Source organism: Macrobrachium rosenbergii, chromosome 3 (assembly GCF_040412425.1).
Source record: "Macrobrachium rosenbergii isolate ZJJX-2024 chromosome 3, ASM4041242v1, whole genome shotgun sequence".
In the NCBI taxonomy this organism is placed as follows: domain Eukaryota; kingdom Metazoa; phylum Arthropoda; class Malacostraca; order Decapoda; family Palaemonidae; genus Macrobrachium; species Macrobrachium rosenbergii.
Window position 1 is genome coordinate 7,601,723 of NC_089743.1, and position 11,181 is coordinate 7,612,903.

At 42.5% G+C, this 11,181-nt stretch overlaps 1 protein-coding gene across 4 annotated transcripts in view; it reads left to right on the top strand.

The window, feature by feature from the left end:
* LOC136852389 (probable phosphatase phospho2) overlaps positions 1 to 9,173 on the top strand; it is a 71,470-nt gene extending 62,297 nt beyond the window's left edge. For 3 of the 4 annotated variants that reach the window (XM_067127013.1, XM_067126993.1, XM_067127003.1), the window contains exon 2: positions 8,196 to 9,173. In XM_067127013.1, the coding sequence (XP_066983114.1) occupies positions 8,196 to 8,999 (804 nt within the window). In that variant the 3' untranslated portion in view covers positions 9,000 to 9,173. Of the gene's footprint in view, positions 1 to 111; positions 256 to 8,195 lie in introns of those variants that run through there. The other variant, XM_067126984.1, reaches the window with a different exon arrangement.
* The last annotated feature ends 2,008 nt before the right edge of the window (positions 9,174 to 11,181 follow it).

Below are 11,181 nucleotides of genomic sequence, written 5' to 3' on the forward strand. Positions count from 1 at the left end.
TGTATTTTGGACTTCTGGTGAAGACCTGGATTGTATTTAACAGTTTTTTCTCCTGGATTTTCTGGATATCTTCGACGTGGAGCGTCTTTTGGATTTGGACTCCCTGGTTCCCAGTCTTGATTAGTCATCATGGATTCTTTCACCTTCTACTACTGTGCCATCAGCTTCTGCCCCTACGACTGTGGATGCTGGCGCTCATCGCTGCTTCTTCCTGCAGAGACGGATGAGTACCTTGAGACACAGACATTATGTCAGGTAAGTAAGAAGACAAAGTGTGATGTGCAGACTCTTTGCGATGCATGTTCCGATGGGAAGGTGCAAGAGATGGAGGATTACATTTGTCATTGCAAATCTTTGGCTAGTAAGGGCGGCAAATGTCGGTTAGATTCTTCGTTGCCTCAAGTATCTCAGGCTTCTGCTATAGATCAGTTGATGGATTTAGCGAGTTCAGAGGCAGTCAAACAGATAGAGGATAGGATTGCAAGTAGTGGAAAATTTAATAGCTGGCCTTTTTCAGCATTTCTCAGATGAGGAGAGTAGTAGTGTTAGGATGTCTAATCCTTCTTCCTTTTCAGCATCCCCTGCCTGTTCCAGAACCAGCCCTAACGGGTGCTGAGGGTAATGGAGAACCGCAAAGCCTCCGAGTGGGTAGGTTCTCTGGCCCCCTCGGCACAGAGCAGGCAGTGAAGGATCCCCCCCCCTTTGTAGTAATGATAAATTTAATGTTGATAATGTTAGTCAGGATCAGGATCTAGGTGTGATAAAGGAGGATAAGTCTGGGTTAGGTAGTGAGGAGATGGTAGTAAGGGTGCAGAGTCGTTCTCCTGGACGAGTTCGGGTTTCGGGTTCGAGTGGTTTTTGTGCTCCGGCAAAAGTCTTGCCTTCATCGCTTCTTTTTGGTCTGGCTCAGTCTCAAGTCAATGTTTCAGCTCCGGTGGTGCAAAATCCTTCTGCTCTAACTCCTAACTCACTTCCGACTGTTTCTGAATCTTCTACTGTAGTTTCCCCCTTCTTTGTGTTTTCTACTCCTCCATTTAGTAAGGGGGATTCTGGTGTGTCCTTTCAGCTTCTAAAAGTCGTTTGCGGGACCTGCAATTGGATGTGGCAGAATATAGGTGGATTTGCTGGGCCTTTCAAACGGGTACAGACTTTTGGTGAGGGGTTATTTTTTTGAATGGTTTCTCTAACATTAGAGAGTAGGTGACTCAGCAGTGTCCAGAATTCATGTCGGATATGTTTCAGGATTATCGAGGGGGGGTGGCGGATTCTGTGTACCTTCTGTCCCTTAGTTCTAAGTTTTCTTCTGGGTTATCTGTTGCTTCTTCTGCTGCTCCCACATTCTCCGTTGCTCTTTTTTTCAGTCTCCTCTTCATTGTCTTCTTCTGCTCCGGTCTTTCCTGCGGCTCCCGCATCTTCCGTTTTCCCTCCTTCGACTTTTGGCTTTCCCTCTTCTCAGGTAATTTTTTTTGTGTCTGCTAGTCCTCTGTCTCCCGCCTTTCCTTCCTAGTACAGTCTTCTTTGGTAGGAGGAGGTTCCAGACAGGTGAAAACGCAGTTTCGGCAGAATTTGGCCTCAGGCATTTCATGTTCCATCCCTTAGGGTATGCGCAACCCCTTGCTTCCGCTTCAAGCGGCTGTTCCGGTAGTATCAGGTATTTCACAGGGTTTGCATGTCGCTTCTAGTCGGGTTTGCGCTCTGCGGTTTTGGTAGGGCTTCCAGTACCTTCTCTGAGCAGTCTGCAGCATTCATCGCCTGCATTTTCCATGGCGGAAACTCCAAGGGTAACTTCTACCTCTTTCATTATCCTTCCTTCTTCTTCTTCATCTTCTTCCTCCCTCTGCAAGCGGTTTCATTTGCGCATCCTCCCCCAGAGTTTAACAATGTGGGTTCAGCTACTCTTGTCTTCCCTTTGGTAACAATGTGGAATCAGCTCTGGGTTTTTCTCGGTTCAGCCTTCTCTTCTTCCTGGATGCAACTATGCGGATTCAGCTCAGGGTACCGGTACCTGATAAGGTAAGGGTGTTCAGCATTCTGATTAGGGTGCTCCGCTTGCGGACTCTTCTTCATTGTCCAGGCTTCGTTCAGTTCCTCCTTCGTCGGTCTTAGACTGTTCGGACATTGCGAACAGGATTTTTATCCGGAGGTGCAGGATATTCTGGCGGACTAACAGTAGAATGTCCTCTTGCCAGCAGTAATGATTACAGATGCATACTTGAGTAGTTTACTTCTTTGTACCCTCAAGCAAAAGCTCTGGACCTCCCGCATTCGTCAACTCAGTCTTTTTCGAGGCCTTTTTATGCCACTAAGCCAGCTCCTGCTCCTGCTTCTTTTTCGTGTGGGCTGGTTTGGTTCGATTGGGTTAGACAGGCTTTGGAGGAGGCGGACGGTCATTTAGCGTCAGTAGTGCCTTCTAATAGACAGGACTCTTCTTTTCTCTCTCTGTGTAAGACGATTTATGCAGTTTGAGGTACCCCTTCGGCAGGTGTCAGGTTGCCACTCAATGAATGGGTTGAGGCAATCCTGTCTAGGTCTCTGGCGTCGTCTCGGCTCATAGGGACTTCTCTTAGGGAAGCAGGTGCTTTGGAGGATGTACTGCGCAATCAGACTGAGGCTCCTGCGCATTCTCTCTCTGGATGGTGTCAGGTTTACTTTAATGGGGTTCTCAAAGAGTACGGCTATGTTCCTTTCGAATTCGGGCTGTTGAAAGCCTAATAAATTTGTCTCGATGAGGCTGGCACACCAGGTGAATGCTTTGGCTTTCTATCTTGGTCATCTTCCCCCTCATTATCCGGACGTCCATAAGAGGGATTGCTTAGAACACCTTTAGCCTTAGCTAATTCTTTGTTCAAGGATGATGACGTAGCCAGTATGACGAACTTGTTGCTTCTAACTCATGTCTCCGGTGTCAGCATTTATGTATCATCAAGGGTACAGAATGTTGAGGTATCTAGACGATTGGTTGATCCTTGCCTCCTCTCTAGAGGAGCTAGTAAGGGCGAGGGAATTCTTATTGAATCTATGCAGGGTACTAGGAATTCGTCTAACCTTACCAAGAGTTGCCTAGTTCCAATGGAATCTATAAACTATTCAGGTAGGAGGATTCTCTCTTCCTTGAGGGTTTTCTCAACCCTGGAGAGGATCCAGTCAGTCCTTCAGCAAGTAGGAGGGTTCCTGTCCTACAGTGAATGGCCGATACCAGCTTGGAGAAGCCTCTAATTCCAGGGTCTCGTCTCTGGATGCGTTCTCTTCAGGTATGTCTCAGGAATTGCTGGGACTTCCGCAACAAGAACGCAGTTATAGTTGGGAGTGATTCTTGCCTGTTGGATCGTCTATGGTGGTCAAAAGAAGTGCATCTGACACTGGGAAGGTCTATCGACTCCCCTCTTCCCGACATTCATCTGTAGACAAATGCCTCAGATCAAGATTGGGGAACAACCTTGGAGGAAACCCAGGCCTTGGGCCTCTGGAGGGGTTCAGGAAGGCAAGGAGTCAATAGATCTTTGGGAAATCAAGGCTGTAAGGGAAGCCCTCAGTTGTTTTCAGTCCTAGTGCGCAACAGAGTAGTGGTTATGTTTAACGACAGCATAACTGCCGTGTTGTATCTGAGGAACTCGGGGGGGACAGGATCAACAGAACTCATTACTGTAGCACAGAGAGTCCTGAGAGGGTGCGAAGAACGAAAAGTGTCTCTTTTTCCCCAATTTATACCGGGGAGTCTCAACGTACTGGCCAGTTCGTTAAGTCGCTCCCGTCAGCTATTGGGGGGAGAGTGGACTTAGGCTCAGGAAGTAATGTCAGGTTCTCCGGAAGTGGCCAGCAACTGTGGAGTTATTCGCAGCATGATAAAACAATCGTCTTTCGGTTTATTTCCCACCCATGGTGGACCCCATGTCTATAGGCACCGATGCGATGTTACAAACTGGAATCACATGTAGGTGTATGCTTTTCTCCATCCAGTCTCATTCACCAGGTAATAAGGAAATTGTGGGAGAGTGTCAAGACGTCTATGACTCTTAACAGCTCCTTGCTGGCCCCAAAGCGCTTGGTTTCTGGAACTCCTAGAGCTCCTTACAGAAGTTCTGAAATCCCTACCCATGAGAAAGATCTTCTCAGACGACTGCATTCTCATCATTATCATCCAAATCCTCGCATGCTGAACCTAGTTGCAGGGCAACTGTGGAGAGAGCAGCTAGACAGTCTGGACTCCCTAAAGCTGTGGCTAGACAGCTTTCTTTTCAGCTTGAGAAAGTCAACCCGTAAGCCTTACCAGGTTCAACTGGACCAGGTATAGAAGTTAGTGTCATAAGGAAGGTCAGTCCATCTCTAGACCTTCCGTAGCCAAAATAGCTGATTTTCTTTTATTCCTTTGGAAAGTCAAGGGTCTTTCGTACTTGGCTATTGCTGACTACCGCTCAGCGCTTAGCAGTACAATTATTTTCCACCTTCTGAAATCTCTAGTAGTAAGATAATCGATGATTTATTACGTTCTTTTAAGACTGAACTGATTTTCTTTTATTCCTTTGGAAAGTCAAGGGTCTTTCGTATTTGGCTATAGCTGACTACTGCTCAGTGCTTAGCAGTACAATTATTTTCCACCTTCTGAAATCTCTAGCAGTAAGATAATCGATAATTTATTACGTTCTTTTAAGACTGAATGTCCTGTCTTGCTGACTCGGGCCCCTCCATGGGACTTGTCGAAAGTACTTCAATTTCTTTTTCCTGCGTTCTACTGCCTTTGAACCCATTGAAGCTCTAATGTTAGGACAACTGACTAAGAAGGTGTATTTTCTTATGGCTTTAGCTACAGCTAGAGGGTTCGGCGAGCTTCAGGCAGTTTCTAGGTTGGTTTCTTATGTGAGAAATGATATGTATTTGTCTTTCTTCCGGAATTTGTGGCGAAGACGGAGTCAGAGGTTGACCCTCTGCCTTGTTTGTTTAAGGTTCTTTATCTGCAAGTGTTCATTACCGGCGATCCAGCGGAGATATCTTTATGTCCGGTGCTAGCATTAAAGTCTTTTTGTCAAATGCTGAGAAACTCCGTCCGCTTCAACTTATACTTCTTGTCTCTCTGCAGAATCCTTCCCGTCCGCTGTCAAAGAATGCGATTAGTTACTTTCTGAGGGAGGTGATTTTCCAGGCTTCTCAGGGTTCTTCTTCATCGTCTTCAGCTCTGTATTTTCCCGAGCGCACAGTATTCGGAGTATGCCCACTTTATCTTCCTCTCTAAGGAATTATTCAGTGTCTTCTATTCTGGAGGCAGCTACTTGGAAGTCCATCTCAGTGTTTACTTCCTTTACTTAAGAGATGTTCAATTTGCCTCATCGGAGGGTTATTCTCTTAGTCCACGTCTAGTGGCGAAGTCTATTATCAAGGGTGCGTTCATTTAGCTGAGGTGGTATTCACTTAGTGCGGAGATTCTTAGGTTAACCGATAGAGGAATTCATTTTAGTCCTTAGAATCTTAGGCAACAGTGATAGTATAATCACATGAGCTTAAGTTTAGTACGTTTTAAGTATCTTAGTCTTTGATAGTTTCCCTACTAGAGTCCAAGGGGGTGCTATCGTAGGCTAGGCTCTTTCATCGGCGCTGAGATACTTCTTCGCTTGTCAGTCGTCGGGCCTTATCTGCAACCTAGGTGGCGGAGGGTCAGCAGCTCGGCACATTGCTTCATGCCCCTCCATACATGAGAGGCTCTGAATAGCCACATGGGAGGTTCATCGTACTCCTCAGTACATGAGGTTCTGAAGAACCACATGGGAGGTCGATGGACCAAGACAGTATGGACCTGATTGGCAATCAAAGTACTCTCCAGCATGTCTGTTCACCAAAAGCATTGATTGATAAGGTGAGTGTATAACTAAATAGATATCCTATGCAGAGCAGATCGGTGAGCTGCCATCTCTGCAGTTGTAAAAAGGGGGCATGCCACAAACTTAGATGGTTCTCCCAGAGGGACAGCAGCTCTCCACTCTGCCTCATTCTCCTCCATACATGATAGGTTCTGAAGAGCCACATGGGAGGTCGACGGACCGAGACTGTACTGACCTGACTGTCAATCAGAGTACTCTCCAACATGTCTCTTCACTGAAAGCATTGATTGATATGGTGAGTGTATAACTAAATAGATATCTTATGCAGAGCAGATTGGTGAGCTACCATCTCTGCGGTTGTCAAAGGGGCATGCAATATAATTGATCCCTCCTCCTCTAAATGTTGTTAATTGGGCAAATTCAGGTGTTCAGGGAGTGTATTGCAATATGAAGTTTTCATAATAAAACTAGTATTGTAATACTTGCCTGAACACCTGAATGATTCCCACCCTCCTTTCCCCACATCAATTTGACCTTGAATAAAGCAATTGACGATCAAAGTGGGCGAGTTGGCGCACACCTGTGCCAGCGTTGCCAACCGTTTGTTATGGTAGCTCAAGTGACAAGATTTTACCTGCAGCGTTGGTAACGCTGGCTGTTAAAATTCCCACTAGGGGGATTGGTAATTGAGAATTGTTCAGGCTAGTGGGGTTTAGGCCGAATTCAGGTGTTCAGGTAAGTATTACAATATTAGTTTTATTATGAAAACTTCATTTTGGGGTAGATATGTCCAACATTCCCCCTCCATTCAGTTTGGGAATCAGCTATGTAATTACTGGGTAAGTTACTTACATAAAAATTACATTTTTATAATAAAATAATGTTTTATATATACTTAGCCAGTAATTACATGATCAAAGCCCACCCGCCTCCCCTCACTTGGACATAAGGGCATAAACAAATTGAAGCTCTTTGCTATGTTGTACCTCTTCTTACACCCGAAAGTGGGCGGGGCACATCGCCATAACCAAAACAAACTAGCATGACACACAATTTCAAAATTTTTGGTTAAAAGAAACTAATAGCTATGTAATTACTGGGTAAGTATATATAAAACTATATTATAAAAATGTCATTTTTAAGTTTAAGCTCAGTTACCAAGATTTGTAGCCTAAGATACAGTACGTTACATAATTCCAAATTGGATGCAGTAATTATCACTGCAATTTTATAAGAGTATCAAAAGGTGTATTGTAACAGTTTTATTAATTTTTTAACACTTCATACAAATAAGAATTGTACTAAATACATCAACAAAGTTATAAAATTTCCATACATTTGCAACACAACTTTGCTAATTAAAAAGGCTTAGTGGACTTAACTGTATTATTATCTTTTGGCGGAAAGGATGGCAATACAGAGATGGGTGGGCGTGTAGTCATTAATTGGCAGAGTCTGTAGCTGATTGCAACTCGGAGGACAAGGGCATAGGATATGCAAGATGTGCTTGCATAGAAGATGGCTGATCATATACAGGTTGGCGAAGAAAGATCATTGATAGGAGTTAAAGATTGAAAAGAAGTTTTTGACCTGAAGAAAGAATTGATCTTGGATAATGAGAGAGTGATACTGACTCTTACTCACATGACACAAGAGGCACTTGAATGTGGGAGCAGACAGCAGAATATGCTATTCATGTTATGGCTACAAATTGCAAGATGCAATTCACACCATCCCTGATTTGAGACAGTTGAGCTTCAGTACAGTATCTCTTCATCCCCATCATCATTGTTAGCTTTACTATCTTTTTCAGGGAAAGATTGTCAACTAAGTAGTTACAGTTGTGCGTGTGTGTCAGTTTTAGCGAGAGGTTGTCATTCATTAATTTGGTTGATCCCCCCTAAATAATTTGATATATTTGGTATGATGAGAGGTTTGTGATCAAAACAATCTTTATATCTCACAAGATACAGTGTTTTCTTTATTCTGCTATTCGCCTCCTGCAGGTTCTAGCAAGTAATGTAGTGCTCGTCTTTGGTTTGCAGAGTTGGAGAAGGAGGGTTTATGTAGTGTGTGACCAGTGAGGGGGGAGCCCCCCATTTTTTACACAGTTCTGATCCACTCACAGATAACTAATATTAAGTTACTTTACTTTGCTATGCAGCTCTTTTTCTTCCCTTTGCTGCGCAATTAGGCATAAGTAATATTCTGTAAGAGATTTACATCAATGAAACATAGAGCTAATTTTTTTACTTATGACAATAAGTGCTCCAGACCAATTTGTTTCATACTACATACCCCCCAGCAGCAAGCACAGAGCATGTCAAGCAACATAATTAGGTTGTGCAAAAGGAAAAGAACTAACTCTTGGGTTTCTCTTTTCAGATGGAAAGTAAGGACCAGAAAGTTCTCCTTGCTTTTGATTTTGACCATACCCTCATTGACAACAACAGTGACACTTATATCTATAAACTTGCCCCAGGCCACAAGATTCCAGCAGATCTTAAGAACTTGTATCGTAAGGATGGTTGGACCCACTACATGGGGGAAGTATTCAAATATCTTCACAGCAATGGCATGAGGAAAGAGGACATTTTGAATTGCTTAAAGGAAATTAAACTGACAGATGGAATGAGAGAATTGTTAATTGGAGTTCCAAAAGACCTTACAGAATTTATTATTATATCAGACTCCAATGCAGTATTTATTAATCACATTTTACAAAACTTAGGCATAAGGGAACTCTTTTGTAATATTTTTACAAATCCAGCAGAATTCGATGAAAATGAATGTTTGCATCTTCAGATGTACCATCATCAAGACTGGTGTAGTCTTAGCACAAAGAATTTATGTAAAGGTTCCATTTTGGCAAATTACATCAAATCTAGGGAAGAGGAGGCCAATGTTTACTTTTCAACCATAGCATATGTTGGTGATGGAGTGAATGATTTCTGTCCTAGTCTCCGTTTGAAAAATTGTGATATTGTTTTTCCCAGGTGTGGCTATGACCTTTTAAATGTCATTCCTAAAATGGAAGCTGAAAAGGGGTTGAAGCTTGATGCAGATGTTTGTCCATGGGACACTGGCAAAGATATTTTAGAAAGACTGCTCTTATGTTATAATGGAGTTGGACAGCAGGAAATCCTAAGGCCAAGAGTGAGAGAACAACTTCTTAAAGTTGAAAATTAGCAGCTTCATCTTGTTTTATAATCAGTTTTGATCTAGCAAAATATATGCTATTTTTGTTCTATAAATTTTTTATACAATAAGCAATGTATTTTTATTGTATATTGCTACCTCTCATATATTTTTAGAATTCTGTGGTATCCTAAGCTGTTGGGTCACATTAAAGAATGTCTGTGATTGGTATTGTGAATAACCTGATTTACTGTTATGGAAGACATGTTATCACATTGTAATCATATTTTTACATTTAAAACCAGTGCTTCAGTCCTCCTAATTCCATTACTGTACTGGTTTTTGTTAGGAATTCTGTCTCATATCTCATAAATGTTGTATTGTACCATGTAGCGTGATAACCCCAGCTGTTTTCATATTTGACATTAGGTATGCATACAGTTAATTTCATACCTTGTAGTAAGCATAGTATGTATGTATTTTATACCACAAATATTTTTATCAATTATAATGTATTTTAATATGAATTTTTTTCTATAGCACTTTTCTTGTATAAGTCTGCTTATTGATGGCAGTTCTTATATTGTATTTGAAAACATCATGTCTAAAACACAAATTCATTGATTAACCCCATGGTTTACTAACAATGGTATCAAAACATTACAAGTTTAATGAAATTGCAAATACCTTCCAAAAATTTCAAATGTGAAGTTTTCATAATAAAACTAATATTGTAATACCTACCCGAACACCTGAATTCGCCCTTAATCCCACTAGCCTGAACAACCACAATTACCAATCCCACTATGGGAATTTTAACAGCCAGCATTACCAACGCTACATATAAAATCTTGTCACTGAGCTACCACAACAAACTGTAGGTAACACTGACACAGGTTTGTGCCAACACGCCCACTTTTGTCAGTTGCTTTATTCAAGGTCAAATTGATGTGGGAAAAGGAGGGTGGGAATCATTCAGGTGTTCAGGTGGGTATTACATTATTAGTTTTATTATGAAAATTTCTTATTGCAATACACTCCCTGAACACCTGAATTCGCCCGATTAACAACATTTGGAGGAGGAGGGATCAATTCTATTGCATGCCCCTTTTACCAACTGCAGAGATGGTAGCTCACCAATCTGCTCTGCATAGGATATTTGTTTATTCCTACACTCACCATAATGATCGATGCTTTCGGTGAAGAGACATACTGGAGAGTACTTTGTTTGTTAGTCAGGTCAGTATTGTCTCTGTCCATCAACCTCCCATGTGGCTATTCAGAGCCTTTCATGTATGGAGGAAGTGCTGTAGTGTGCAGAGCCGCTGTCCTTCCAGGTAACCTGACTGGGTTGAAGAAAGGGTCAGACGACCGACCAGCAACGAAGTATCTCGGCGTCAACGAGAAAGCCTAGCCTACTAGAGAATCCCCTTGGACTCTCGTAGGGAAACTATCCGAGACTAAGATAGTTAAAGAGAGGAACTAACCTAGTTTCCTGTGATTATACTATCACTGCTACCTAAAAAAAAAAGACTTCTTCCATCTGGTTAACCTACAAATCAACGAGTTAAGAGAATACCCCCTTGGTTAAACTGAACGCACCTTAGATAATAGAGTTAGCCACCCATAAGGACTAAGAGAATACCGCCTCGGTTAAATTGAATGCACCCTAGATGCTAGAGTTAACCGCTACATATGGACTAAGAGAATACCCCCTCAGTTAAAATGAACGCACCCTATATGATAGAGTTAGCCGCTATACAAGGGCTAAGTGAATACCCCTCCAACGAGGTGAATTGAACGACTCTAAAGTAAAAGGAAGTAAATACTGAGACGGATTTCCAAGTAGCCACTTCCAGAATAGAAGACACTGAATAATTCCTTAGAAAGGAAGATGAAGTGGCAATACTCTGAATGCTGTGTGCTTGGGGTAAGACAGGGCTTGAAGACAAAGAAGAAGAAGAACCCCGAGAGGCCTGGGAAGTCACCTCCCTCAGAAAGTAACTGATCACATTCTTTGACAGTGGACAGGAAGGATTCCGCGGAGAGACAAAAAAGTGTACATGGATGATGATGAAATTTCTCAACCTCTGACAAATAAACTCTTGATGTTCACACCGGACATAAGGACATCTTCGCTGGATCTCCAGCAACAAACTCTTGCAGAGAAAGAACTCTAAACGAACGAGAAAGAGGGTTAACTTCCGACTCCGTCTTTGCCACGAATTCCAGA